Here is a 15,255-nt window from a genome sequence, read left to right as displayed (position 1 = left end):
TGGTAGGTAGTACCTTTAATACACGTTTTTCATTAGATTCTTTACTTTCTTGAACTTGTCTTAATTAAAATGGGACAAGACAAAGACCATAATACCAGAATGTATAGAAAAAAAAAACTGAACTCAATGAGCTAGTCATGGATGGACCTGGGAAATTCTAGTGTTATGCCTTGATGTGTGCCCTGTGTGGTAGGTGGACAGTCAGAACCTTTAGCCGAAGCATGATCCCCCCCACTAATCTGCAATTGTCTGTAGAGCAATTTGTGAATGGCATAGAGGTAGTAATTACATTGTTGGGAAAAAACAAATAATTAGCATAAGTGCCCAAAGTTTTTCCCTAGGAGCCTGCCGCCAGCGTTGCCAAAGGCAAGGATTGATGAATACCCATGCTCTCTAGAAATAATTCCTCTTTCTTCTTCTACCTTCCACTTCCTGCCTTACTTTTACAGGTTCTTTTTTAATCACTGCTTTCTCCATGTGTCCCTGCCTTTCTCTCCCTCCATCTTTCTCTGTTTCTCACCTTCTCGCTCTTCCTCTAGAATAGATCAAAGGCTGTTGAAACAAAATCAGTTCAGGTCACCAAAAATATGAACCAGTGCTTAGCACCAGCAACAACCTGCACAAATTTAGCACTGCCTTGAGTCAATGGTTGGGCAGTTGTGTACTGCAATGTCATGATATTTCATTTTAGAAGACACTTCTGGACTAATTGTATTAGTGGTACAATATTCTCTACTCAAATGTGATAGTTAAAGGGCAGGGAGGAAGTAGTTGTCTCTTCTAGTCGATGTAGTGCTATACTAGTCTGGACTAAAGTGGTTGTCTCCTCTAAGCAATGTAGCATTCTCATATAGGTCAGGTTTGAGATGTATGTGTTCACTCAGTAATGTGTTTTTGTAGAGATGGGTCTGCAGTGGCTTTCTTCTCTAATATAAGTTGTATTGCCCTAGAGGTTAGATGTACAGCAGTTGTCTTCTCCAGCTTGTGTACAAAAATCACTATCAAGGTGTAGCTTGATCATTTCCATTTTAAATAATCCTATGTTCTTAGGTCTCGGGTGTTGAGACCTCATATCATCAAACAACACAAAACACGACATACACAAAGACATGTATAGATATACGGAAAGGGACTTTTGAACTGCCCCGTTCCGGCAGTGGCTACTGTGGTTCAACTGGCTTTAGTCACTTGCTGAAAAAGTTGTATACCAGTGTTGGTGTTAGCCTAAGTTATTTTGTAGATTTGGACTTCCTAAAAAGTAGTCCACACATACTAGTATTAATGTCTTGGTTTTTCAAAATTAGTACATTTTATGGGGAGAAGTTTGGCTCCTCATGCCCGACAACTGCCAATTGCAACTGGGTCACTCGCTTTCCCTTTAAGAGCTCCTGCATTTTATTTTACATTTTTAATTTACCTGACCAACATGGCCTTTGTTCGGCCATGTAAGAAAGGTAAAGTAAAAAAAGACAAAATGGCTGCCCACATTATGACGTATATGCGCACATATGTCTCCACTCATGCATGTGCATGGCTGGAAGCCATCTTAGAATGGTAAACAAGATGGTCGCCATGTGCGCACATACATACGCATTGTGACAAACTGTAGGTATTTTGGCATTTTTTTCTTACTTTTCCATTTCAACGTGGGTGATGGCCATGTAAAAATGGTAAACAAAAATAATTGATGCGGAGTGCCAAAGCAATCAAACATCTGCCGAATCAGTAGGTCGGCTCTCACCTTCTAAAGGCAAGACCTCTGGCTAGCCATTGGTTATTCTACAAGACAGGAATTTAATGTCTGTCTACTTTGAATGAGGTCATTTTATCCTACAGGACAACAGTGAAATGGCTGGCTGCGCTACATGGCCCCTTTGACCAAGTATAGAAAGGGCAGCCTCAACCAAACAGTAAACCATGAGTAACATATGCTATCCTTTGCTATCCTCAATTGATGTTGATGGGTTACGCTGGCATGTATAAGGAGTTTTATGCTCAATTTCCTAGAGGCTTCCGCAGGTAGAAAAGAAAATCCACAGAAAGTTAATTTCCATATCTACCAAAAGGAAGGGTCCAGTGCGGCCTCAGGGAAGCCTGCTGAACACATGGCTTTTTTTTAAAGTGGGAATGCAGGGATATATTAACAAGGGTATAGCGCCACTAGAACGTCACTTTTACCGATGTTCCGGTGGCGCAATATTCTTCTCCATATTTACAAAGCAGCGTTAAGCCACTTTTTGTGGCTTAAAACCGCCTTGTAAATACGGCACCTTTACATACATTATTTAGCGTGAAAAGGGCATGCAATGGGTGTTGCTGTGGGCATTCCACCGCAACAGCCATTGCTTTTTGATGGTGCCCCAGATTTACAAGCATCTGTAAATCTGATGCAGCACCAAAAACTAATGCCAAGCAAGAGCAGGCATTAGAATTGCGCAACAAAGAAAAATACTTTTATTTCTAGTCATTTTAGCTTTTTCTATGAGTGCTGCATTCTTCAGCACAGATAGAAAGAGCAAAACGCCATTAATGATTGTTTATGTGCCGGAAGGAACACCTTTCTGCTCATAAACAATCATTCCCTGCAACGCAGCCCCCCTTGCACTATGGTGCAAAGGGGCCTGCGTTGGCACTAGGCAGCTGATTTTAATGCCAGTGCTAGGGAAAGCACAGGGGTGTGCCGTATTGTTGTCAGAAATGTCCGCGCACGGCGCCTGTCAAATTTGGCGCAGCTCCACGCTCCAACATTTTGTTATGAATATGTCCCACAGTCTCTGAAAAGTCATGACAGCCAGAACACCCATGTAGATGAACAAGGCCTTATATGAGCATCTCTCCAGAGCCACAGCATGCTTATGGCGTTAAAAATATTTCAACTTATCGCCCTGATAACATCTCTTCTGCGTGCAAGCACGTTCTGCAGAAAGGAGGGAATCCTTATCATCAGCACGTTTCCTTGATAAGAAAACTTTTGAACTGTTGCGTCATGTCTCCTCCCTAAAACATGTACTGATGAAACTTTGATCACTACACCCATAGGGGCATGAGGCGTGACATTTTACTTCAAAAGTCCCGTAATCAGATTGTTTACATGACGGGAGTACAATCGAGGCGGCCTACGCGGGGAGGTGGCGGTGCTAGCAATAACACAGTTATCTCTTTCTTCTGGAAGGTACACCCAGTGCGCAAGTCAATGGTGGACGCAGGTGAACAGAGTCCCCCTACTATTGTTACAAAGGGGAGTCTGTTACCCTTAGCGAAAGCTGAAAGGTGCCATTAACCCTGGAAACGTGAAGCATTTTTGTATTATCCTGGCTGATGAGGGGTGAAACCCCAAAACCGGTCCTAGGATGCTTGTTTCCAGGATAGGGAGGACCTGGCCTGGCAGTTCGAGCTTGACTGTTCCATTGGGCGCAAAGTCAAGACTGATTTGCATATGGCCGGGTTCAAACTGGAATGCCATGGGGAGAAAAAAAACGATGGATTGAGGCCCAGATCTCTGTACTGGGGTGAATGTATGACATTGTTCTGTATTCTGTCCATCAATTGTTCTTTTTGCCGGATAAAGAACAGCAGGAAACAATGTGCATCAACAGAAATTTTAATGTTAAAAAATACACCAGGTTCTATTTGTTTCAAAATAGCCCCAGTTATATTGTTTTCTCACTAAAAGCTGTTCAAAATGTAATTTACAAGGTCCACATATCTGTTTAAAAAATATTGCCTCTTTCAGCCATTTCCAAGCTCAATTATTTATTTGATATTAGGAAAAATATGTGATGTTTATAAAAAGTAAAACCAAAAATGTCCTTTCCATATTTCTTTGTGTTTTTGTTAATTTGTTGTTTCTGGAAAATGTTACCCTTGACCTTTTAAATAAGGATTATTATAAGGAGATGACATCAGTTCTTGTGATGCCACTTCCTGTGGCATCATTTGTGAATTTCTTATGATAATTAGTCCCATACTATTTTCTGTAGGATTTGCGCCCTGGCTACACCTAATCGACACCTCCATCAACAATGTATTTATTTATTTTCATTATCGGTGATAAACGTGATCCCTTTTCACCTATCTCAATATACTGAGAGTGAGGCCTAAAGATCACGATTGCTACAAGGGATGTATGTGAACCATTTACTGAGCCCGATCTGCAGCAGACTGTGACTCATCCTGGTGAAATGCAGGCCTGGACGTAGTTTGTGGAGTTTTGCTACGCGGAACTCCGCGAAGTTACAAAAAACCTCTGCGAAGTTCCGCGAGTGGTGGAGTGCAGTGCGACCTGCAGTTTGTACTGGTATTCCTGCCGCTTGGGTAGAAATTCAGCCCGAGCGGCAGAAAAAAATTCCACTGCACATTGCGAAGCGGAGTTTTCTGCTCTCCGCGAGCTCCGCGGAGTGCAGAAAACTCTACGAACGGAGCGAAGTTCACCGCCCAGACCTAGTGAAATGTCACAGACTGTGGGGTCTCCCTAACCCTCTGGGCTCCTCAATTTTGAGTGGAAATTCTCACTGGGTGGTACTGTGGGCAGTGCTTAATTTGTAAAAAAAAATAAGTGCCAGGGCTCTGGTCAGGAGGCCAGTGCAGCTTGCACCACACAAGCTGCATTGGGGAGAAGATGTAACCTTACGGCTAGAGCAGATGACCTCGAAGCTGGAGAACCGGGTTTGAGTCTCGGCAACGGCGGTCAGTATCCCGTGATTCTGGGCAAATCTCTTAATCTCCCCGTGCCTAACAAAAATGAATGTGTCCATTTGATACGAAACTGGTGCTCATGTAAAGCGCTCTGATACCTGATATCTTCAGGTGTAGTTTGCGCAATATAAAACTCTAAAAAAAACCATAAGTACTAACATTCACACTCCTACAAGTGCGACAATTCAGACTATTTCATACCCCCATCGCTATAAGAATAGCTTGGGTGCAGGTAATATTAATTTTTAATGTATATTGAGTTGATAATTAACTGTTGTAGTGGTCCTCTCTAAATTAGCCAGACAACAATACCTTGTGACAATCTGACATGTCCCAGTGCTGATAATTAAGTGCCAATGTATGCCCCAGAGTTTGTGTTGAGTTCAGCCTAACTGTGACTCTAATAAACAGTAAGTATAAGTGCATATAAAACAAAGTAATGTACTAGCAATTTGCACAGTTGCCATAAAACTAGAGAAGAATGACAGTCAGTGGCATCATTTAACTAAACATATAGCAGTGTGGAAGCAGCAACAGGCGACCTTTGACCTATGATGAAGGACTCTTGTACATTTTTAAACATTCTTTATTGAAACTGAGACCTGCAGGGTGTTAATTAACAGTGATTGACAATAAGCACACACAACCTGCTATTAACTAGACAAGCTAGATGCAGATTTCCATTCATAAAATCAATAGCCAGTCAACCAAGTGGATTTAGGGCTGGATTGCAGACCAAAACCAACCCTGGCAAAAATGTCCAAGGCAGCACATCATTGCAGGATTCCCACACTAAAATGAGTCCATGAGGAGCTTTCAAGGTTGGATCACAGCAGCCCACCTTGTACTGAAAGCAGCCCCCTACCTTGCGGCCTACTTAAACACCAGAGTGGCAGAATGTCCAGAGTGCAACCGCGGCCCATGCAGGTAAGAGAGGTGGGGCCAAGTTGGGGGGCGGGGGGAATTCGACAGACGGACCACGAGGGAAAATGAAATAAATAATTCATTTCCCCTCATCATCGTCTCTTGAAATCCCCCCTCTCCCGGGCCCCACCGCCTCACCGCTCTTACCTGCACGGGCCACGACCCTGACATGGGTCAGAACTCAAGCAGCAGCAAGCCACCCCTTCAACTGAACCATGATGTATTGAAAGGGCATTAAGTGTTTCCTCATTCAGAGAGTAATGCACAGCTTTTGGACATCAGTCTGCAGAAGAAGACATCTACAGGCATTGGTGAGGAGTTTTTACAGGTAAAAAACAGAGCTGTAGGTGCCTTGAAAGCAATAGGTGCATAGTGACCTAAAGGAGTATGGAGCCTCAGAAAACACACCATCGAAGAATCAGGAGGCTGCAAAGGTTATAGTTAGGCGTGGATGTGTAGTAAATGAAAGTAGGAAAACGCAGTGCACAATTTAAAATATCCCAACTACTTATCCGTTGCCCACTCCGCCACCTAGCGGTGTTTGGTGTCCCATAGAGGGTTAAGTCCAGCCGTGGCCCGTGCAGGTAAGAGCAGTGAGTCGGTGGGGCCGGGTGGGGGGGATTTCGACGGACGATAATGAGGGGAAAATTAATAAATAATTAATTTTCATTTTTTCGTCGTCGTCAGTCGGAATCCCCCACCCGGCCCCACTGCTCTTACCTGCAATGGCCGCACCTGGTGAAGTCTAAGGGGCAGATTTACAAGAAAGTGACGCATCTGTACAGATGCGTCACTTTCCCTGCGCCACCCTTAGAAACCCTTGCGCCACCATAGATGCGCCGTATTTACAATATGGCGCACTATGGCGCAAGGATTGACAGATGCGTCAGAAATTCTGACGCATCTGTTAGCGGAAAAGTCACGCAGTGCTGGAGTCGTGTCGCAAGCACGACGCAACTCCAGCACTGCGTGTTGAGGCCTATTCCCACTACACTGCGTCACTACTTACGCCTGCTTGAAGCAGGCGTAAGGTTTTGACGCAGTGGTGTCCTAAAAGTGGCGCAGTGAAATCTTGTAGATTTCACTGAGTCACTTTTACGAGGCCTTCCTGCGTGGGAACGCCCACCCTGCATACATTATACCTGATGCAGGTATAATGTGACGCAGGGCTTTACAACGTGACGCATCTCCCTAGATGCGTCACGTTGTAAATAGGCCGCATTGTTTGCGCCGCTGTTGCGTCAAAACAGTGACGCAACTGCAGTGCAAAAGTCACGCAAGTAAATCTGCCCCTAAGTCTGTCTTCTGCTTCAATTCATTAATGTCCCGCCCAGGGTTGTCTTCAAAAACATGGCTTTTCAATCAGTAACTTCACTTACTTATAGAATAAGGAGCGATTCTCATTTCTGGCTCAGCGCCTAGACACCTTCCTGTATTGGAGCGCTCCATAAATCCTCATTTCATTTCAGAGTATCTCAAGCAGGAAATGATGGATGTGCAAGTTGGTCTTCCCAAAAGCTACAGAACACCCTTCCAACAAAGTCAATGTGGGCTTCTCAGTTCTCTGTCCATACTCATCTTCCCCTTGGTTAATGTGCTTAATTCACAGTATAGTATCCATAAACATATACCTCACTATCGAATAATGGAACCCAAGACCTGCTTTCCAAATCGTTTGTGAGCCCTTCAGGTTAATTTTCAAATACGCTATTCTGATAAAGGGATCTCTCAATGAGTCACCCCAGGACAAGAATGTCAAAGAAACAACTAATAACCGTAGGTGGATAGTCAAAATAAATAAATAAATAAATACATTTTAACCGCAAAGATTATTCCACGTGAATTAAATGAATGTATATGACCATGCTTATTTGTGCAGGAATCAGCAAGTGCAATAAAAAGTTATTCAAGAGGTGGAAGTGCAGAACTCATGGATTTAAAAAAGTGAACACAGTACATCAGCGTGGAAAAACATGTACGTCTGTAGGTATGAAAAACAACTCTAAGAATCGAGTTAAGGAAAAGTCTGCAGTGGCCGTATAACTGCAGAGAAGGATATTTCATCATCGAAATGCTCAGGACCAGAGCAGGAACTCGTCCCTAGCCTCGCCAGAGTGACATGGAGTGACATGTTTTTCCAGGGTGATGTGGTATGTTACATGTCATTCACATTTGACCTCCTGTCCTGATGAAGACTCTGTCCGATTTATTGCCGGGCCGAAACAACAACTTAATTTCAGTTTTGGACTGTGTTTTCACCTGATGAAATCCGGGAGGACAATTAGTATACATAATGCCCCTTTAAAAACATGATGGCAATAGCCAAAACCTGCCTTTTTTGTCTGTATTGCACAGGGTTGCTGTGGGCACTGCTCCATAGCTTGCCAATTACACGCGTTGCTTTGTGCACAATGCACCATGTTGAGGCAAACCCACTACATTTTGACGTGCATCCTACCACGATATTAAGTAATACAGATAATGTTTTAAACTTTAGTTCCATCATTGCAATACCAGAGCATCTGAAGTTGAGTAATGAACAAAACTGGTGGCTATGCCAAAGGAACCGCGCACCTCAAATAGCTGCACAGATAAGTCAGGGAAGCTCAATCCGAGATGCAGACTCAAAAATGCCCTGGTGCTTACAAGGTAGAGAAACCCTGCCCCCTATGATATAATAGCCAATAACCAGGAGCCCCTGGTTGGCAATAGACCAGCCGCGGTCCGTGCAGGTAACAGTGGTGGGGCGGTGGGCCATGTAAGGGGGGATTTCAAGAGAAGATGCAGAGGGAAAAATAAATAAATAATGAATTTTCCCTCTGCATCGTCCCTCGAAATCCCCCCACCGCCCCACCACTGTTACCTGCACGGACTGTGGCTAAAATAGACATTAAACAAAATACTGAAGCACACAAAAAGCAGTCCGTATACATACTATATGTATGGTGATGGCCACTACAATGAGGTTGTAATATGCCCTATTTCATCTATGTATATGTATAAGTAAATATTATGTCATTTTGCAGCCTTGAAAAAGTCTTTGGACGAAACACGTGTCGGCTGCTTGCTTGTATTGAAGACAACATCAACAACAGAGAATACAACTGATTGTGCAAAGAATAAAACATATAGTATATATACTTTGAGTCTAAAAGAGAAGATTATTATATACTATTATAGTGGACTGCTTTTTGTGTGCTTCGGTATTTTGTTTAACATCTGAAGTTGAGTGTTGCACGCATCGTTGGTTGATTACAGTGATCCCGCGGATAGGGCTCTATTCAAGCTCAGATACAAAGGCATTGGTTAGCGCGTCATGCCGCAGTTGTTGTACTGTCCACATATTGAAGGAAGGGGCGAGGTTATTGTGCTGGTGCCAGCTCTGGCATGATTAGAGCAGGCTTCAAAACTGGCAGAGCTGCTGACCTGGAGAGAGGGCAGGGGCTGCAGTGCTGGAAGGGCTTCTCTGCACAGTGCCATGGAGACTTGTCCCACGGTCGTGGATGTTCCAATCGGAGTCGAATGGGCGGGGTGTACGACAGTGGTACATACTTAAAACACAATCACAACCGTGAGCAGAGGGCTAGCCACAGGGCTTTATGTGTGCCGGGTCCTGCCGGTGCTCAGCACCGACAATTCTAAAAAGTAGGTGCTGAGACGGGTCCCTATCAGGTCCTCCATTTTTGCCCTCACCATAAGGGTACAAAAAAAATCTTAACTGTGCAACAGTACCACCCTTCACTGCCTTTGATGTAACTTCGAAGAGACTCGTTACAGTTCTTTCACAGTCTCATCATTTCAGAACGGAACATTTTCAATATTCTATACCACGAAGCCATAGTTGCTTATTTGTCTTATGCAACTAACACCAATAGATAAAGCCAATCGTCCTGGCTTGTTGTAGGTGAATGTTACTTGTTGTATTATACACCTGGATGCCATGACAGAAGCATCAAAATACCAGTTGGCACACTAGCACAGATTTTTAGCTTAATTGTTTTAAGCCACGCCCTTAATTAGATCGGCCACGCCCCCTTGAGAGACCCCACAGTTTTGCATCCCAGGTAAAGCCCTACCAGCCGGTAACACATGCTGGGACAACATGGAATGCACTAAAATGGCAGCACAGGCAAAACAGGTGGCGGCAGAAACACACACAGGCAGTAACAACACACTGGCATGCACACACAGTGAAGGAAAGAATTCCATCTCACTTTGAGCGTGAACTCTAGAGGGAGTGAGTGGTCTGTGGTGTTGGAAACCTTCATGTGAAAACTCGGAATTAATTGTCTTCCAAACCATATGATTCAGCAACACAAGCACCATTGCCACTGGGGAGACTTGATTTTCAAAGCGCTATAAAAAAAAAAAAGCACCTTGCAGTGGTAGCGAGGGCTTTATAAGGAGGTCATCGTGACGGCCCCTTATGGTTCTTTCTCCTAATCGACTGCTGTGAAGGAGTGTTCACTTTCCTCTAGTAATATCATGTATGGGGGAGGGGCGGAGGGGTTAGCTGTGCTTTGTCTTGGCCCAATATGAACATTATTACAACATATAATGCATACTGTCTTCTCAAATTGACAAAACCGACCCATTGCAGTGACCCGCGCTCAATAGAGTGAGTGACTCTTGCAAGACCCATTCCCGTCCAACCCCACATGGCAAACAACAACTTTAACACAACTTTACACGTAACACAATATATAAAGCCATTCCATACAACATGTCACAATGGAACACAGCATAACGTTTCATGCATCACAGCATTGCACAATACAGCATAAAAAAACAAATCATAGCATAAGCTTACTGACAATATAATAACGCAACGCAATATAACTTTACACAACCCTCACTTCTACATGTGATATATAGTACGAAACAAGACAGAACACAATGTAAAACAATGTGCACGTAATCTAATAGTAAGGCTTGTATATAACATATGACACGAAATAGCACAACTAACGTAAATTTACACAACACTCAGCTTTCCACATAATTCCACATAGCACAAAATAAAAAACTCAAAATTATCAGATATACTCTTAACTTTGTACTTAAGATGCTATCGGGCATAACTTTGTTCAAACCCTAACTTTACCCACAACACGACTTTATACATCATGCATTATAGTATAAATTGACACTACAGCACAACACAGCGTACATGGAACGTTACACATAATAGGAGGTGTTACACCATATCACAAGTTTAGACCTAACGCAGCACAAAGTACCACATAAAATAATGTGAAGCCAACGTTACACATACCATACCTTAAACCAACATAACACAACTATTCTCACAATATTTCATAAAGTCGCACATAACGCGTCATATTATAACATATAACATGTCAGTGCAGCGCCACAACACAAGTTTCCACTTAATACAACTTTACACTGAAGTCTCCGGTGTACCATACCACACCACTGAATAAACTGGCAGCAGGCACCCTTGGGTGCCCCCTCGCCCCAGGGTTCCGCCTCTCTCTCACCTTTGTGGGACAGGCGCAGGCGGGGCACGTTCCCTTTGGAGCTCACACCCACGGCTAAGAGACACCACAGCGCGGCAAGCAGGGGTGGCATGATGCCCGTCACCCCCTGGCACGGGAAGGTGCCGCGGTTCTCTCGTCTGACACGCGGTCAGGGTGTCCGCAGGAGGCTGGGGCAGCGGGGCGCTCTGCGGACAGCGGCTCGGTTATTCCTTTCACACCCCGGGAGAGCGACCAGTGATGGTTTATGAACTGCGCGCTCCACCCAGCTCCTGCCAGAGGGACTGTGAGCGGGCGGGAGGGGGAGGGAGGGGCGTAGAGCGCGTCTTACACCGCTAGCACACTCTGACTCGCAGCTGGGTCCGCGGACCATGAGAGTGATGAAAGGAGGGACCGGGCCAAAGGGGACCCACAGCACCGTGCCGCCCCTGCAGTCTACGAATAGTCTAACACGGAGAGTCGGCCTGAGAAACGACACCGGTGACCGAGGCAACTTTGTAGTGCCACCAGGGCTGCATAGGCACGGCTAAATATACACCGTCTGACGGAAATGCTCCAGGGTTGTATGCAGACAAGCGCGCACATCACATACACGCACACACACATACAACAATCTCTCTTTCTATCTCTCTCTCTTTCAGATCCCTACTTAAGAAGGGAGGTACAGGGGCCTTGGCATTGAAAATGCTGTCTCTGCAATGACCCTGCAACAAAGATAACAACTCCCTTTAAAGACCTACATTTCATGACTGCTGCGAGTTCTTTGCCTCTCTCGTTGGCCTTCTGTGCACTCTACTGTACGGAGCTCCGCCTCGTTTTCTCCGGAGTTGTGCGCTCTATATGAAGAGACAAAATGAATAATTGCATTTTTAAAACACTTAGTCAAACTAAGGGGGTGTTCATCACCAGAACAGCCGGAGGAGTCATGAGTGTACATTTTCATGCACACCCTAAATCAATTTGGTCATCAAGGAGTGGGAAAAAAGCTTTACTAGTGTACCTTGTCTGCCCTTATCCCGAGCTGGACATAAAGTACATGAGGTGTGAGACTTTATGATTTGCGCCAGGTTTTAACTGGCAAACATTATGGAAGCATCTGCCTCCTCTTCGCGGGCTCGCCCAGGTTGGACTTTCCATTCAGGCTTAGGCAGGAGTCTGCAGGCAAATGAGGTTTTGCTGGGCTTTTAGCAGTGGTTAGAAAGTTGCCTTCAGTACTTTCCCTTGACCCTCCTGTGGTTGAACAGTAAAGGGCTAGCACATTGGAGGGGGTGTGAAGGTTGGTGCCAGACAGAGTGCAACATGAAGGAATCCCATTTGATAAAAGTCAATGCCCAGTAATTATTACTTTATTATACATTTAAATGAAAAGAATAGTTAAAATTATGACCTTTTGTGAAAACCAGTTCTATGGCTTGTAGGGTTCCACTTCCAAAGTTATAATAAAATTACTGAAGGCATTTCACAAAGGTGGGTTTCATGCTGTTGAAACGTATGGGAGTATGCTAACATATGGGCAGGCTTCACAAAGCTTTGACATTAATGGACCAGTATTAACTTCAGTGCTACAAACAACTTATACAAAGTTACTTTAAAATGTTGCATGACCACTGCTACTTTCAGTTCTACAAACAATGGTACAACAAATTACTGATACAAAGTTACTTTAACCCCTTCAGTGCCCTTGACGAGATGGTCTCATCATGGGCCGCGGTTGCGCTGTGCCCATGACGAGACCATCTCGTCATGAACTCCGCCCGCTAATAGAAAGCCCGGCACAGGGCGGGGCACGCAAGAGGTTAAAATGTTGCATGGCCCTGTAGTGGCTGGGGGTTGGGGGGGGGGGTTGTCGAGAGTAGAAAAAAAGAAAAAAAAAAGACTTGCCTAGTCTCCAGTCCCGGCTGCTAGCAGGAAGCACCCAGGCTCCCAGGCTTCCTTGAGCCAATCACAACACTGCAATGCAGCTTTGTGATTGGTCTGAGCTCCGTGGTTCAGCGCTCAGACAGGGACTGGGAGGCTTTGCATGTACCTCATCAGGCTGTGCAAGAGAGCCGGCCAAACAGTTATGTGCACTTAGTGAATGAAAACCACTCCTCCCCTTGCTTTTGCCATCCCCACCCCACCATTGACTCCAATAGATTTATTGGGGATTTCCACTGCTACTGGTACAATCATTGACAGACCTCTTCAACTCGTTTCGTGAAACAGTTAGTATCACACCAACTATGAGGGTGGACGAAGGAAAATGTGTGTCCTTGAAACAAGGAGAGTGCCTCATGACATGAGACATGATTGACAAGGGGGAAATTAAATCATTTGGAGACTGTAAATGAGAATTTCAAATCAAAGAACCAGAAAGGATGCAAAACAACCAAATCCTGCACTAGGTCATGCACCCCACCATCAGAGAAGCCGCAACCAGACCCTTAACACCTAGTGAAAAATATCTGAGCACCTATGAGACCACTAAGGGTCTGATAGTGAAGCTCTACCAATTCTTGCTAGCAGGTCAACATAAACTTAGGTGGACTTACCAGAAACAATGGGAGATGGAACTGGGCAGAACGTTTAGCAAATAAGACTGGACTTGCAAATGGAGCAATATCTGCACAATCATTAGAAGTGTCCAGCACAGGGAGGCTGAACATAAACTGTTAATGTGATCGTACGTGATATCCAAAAGGTTGAAACCTACAGAAAACCAAATTTATGGCATTTAATTGCCCAAAAAGTACACGCCCTAACCCGTCTTTAAATGGTAAACCCCTTGAGAGAGTGTCATCCTTCGTGTATTTAGGCATTACAATCTCCGAGTCTATGGCATGCGGGGCGCACATTACAAAATCCACGCTAAAATTAGCACAATCTTCAGGTGGCATCATGAAGGTCTTTAATAAGTCCAGTAAAAGAATTGTTAGTCCAGCAATAGAAATCTATAGGGCTCAAGCGAGAGGTGGGGCTTTATATGGCGCAGAGCTATGGGGCCACCTAAACTTGAAAAAATTAACACAGGTGGAGAACCAATACTTAAGACAGTTATTTAGATTACCACGCAGTACCCCGTTGGTCCCACTACGTCTGGATACAGGTATAACTTCAATAGCTGAAGTAGCAAGTCTTAAGCCTATCATGTATTGGTGTCGCCTCTGGACTTCCCCCAAACTCATATCCTACAGGGAGGAATTACTAGAGGTACTGAGGGTACGGGGTGCCGTAAAGATTCCGTGGCTCGACCACATAAAATCTCTGTTAATTAGCATGGGTTTAGGTGATTGTTGGTCTGAACCTGAGTCAGCCTGTCTGCTAATATCTAAGGATCATATGAAGGCATGCTATAAAGAGTACAGACTGACTCAACTTCATACCCTTTCTGGAACTGGGAAACTCCCTAATGGTTTTTTAGAAATAAAAGATTTTCCCTGCTTTGAGTCGGCAATAGATCTCATAACTCCACCAGCGGCTAGGAAGCTCTATTTACAATACAGATATGGGGTGCTTCCACTTCGCTGTTTTACATCTAAGTGGAGAGACCAACAAATGACTCAGTGCCCGGCATGTGACTATCCTGAGGAAACTGAGCTTCATGTTTTTTTTAGCTGTTTAGGCTATCAGAAGGCAAGGAGACGTTGGTTGGTCCAGATTTGTAGGAATCTTGGTAATAGGCGCTACCTCGAAGTATTTAGGATACTGAAATCTGATTCAAGTATCCCGATAGTATACTCGGTTGCAGGTTTCTTGTTTTCAATGTGGTGCACTAGAAGGGTTTACCTGAGATCTCGAAATAATACATCGATTGCCCGGTAGCAAGTTAATTATTTTTGTGCTTCATGTATAGTTTTATATTCAAGAGCTTTTGCTTCTTTTTATACATATGTTTTTTTAGCTAATTTATGTATTTATTGCACCATGCACTTTTCAAAGTCAATTGTGTAACCCTTGTCCAAATCCTATACCCCAAAATGTAATGTATTCTCAATATGAAAATGTGTGTACAAATACCATTGTTTTTATCTTTTTCTCTCTCTTTTTTTTTTTTTTAATCATGACTGGCAGCATGTTGTAATTTTAGATGTAATATATTTGCTGTGTGTTGTACTTTTTAGGTCATTTTGTCCGAAATAAAGTCTTTATGAATTGAATT

General features: G+C 44.0%; 1 protein-coding gene across 1 annotated transcript in view; it reads right to left on the bottom strand.

Annotated features, from left to right (window-relative positions):
• Positions 1-11,359, bottom strand: part of SEMA3G (semaphorin 3G) — a 193,569-nt gene extending 182,210 nt beyond the window's left edge. The window contains exon 1 of the mRNA XM_085625183.1: positions 11,121-11,359. Coding sequence (XP_085481309.1) covers positions 11,121-11,211 — 91 coding nt within the window. The 5' untranslated portion in view covers positions 11,212-11,359. The remainder of the gene's footprint in view (positions 1-11,120) is intronic.
• Positions 11,360-15,255: the final 3,896 nt, after the last annotated feature.

This window comes from Triturus cristatus, chromosome 9, assembly GCF_964204655.1.
Source record: "Triturus cristatus chromosome 9, aTriCri1.1, whole genome shotgun sequence".
In the NCBI taxonomy this organism is placed as follows: domain Eukaryota; kingdom Metazoa; phylum Chordata; class Amphibia; order Caudata; family Salamandridae; genus Triturus; species Triturus cristatus.
The sequence above is the reverse complement of the archived record's forward strand: the minus strand, read 5'-3'. Positions and strand labels throughout refer to the sequence as shown.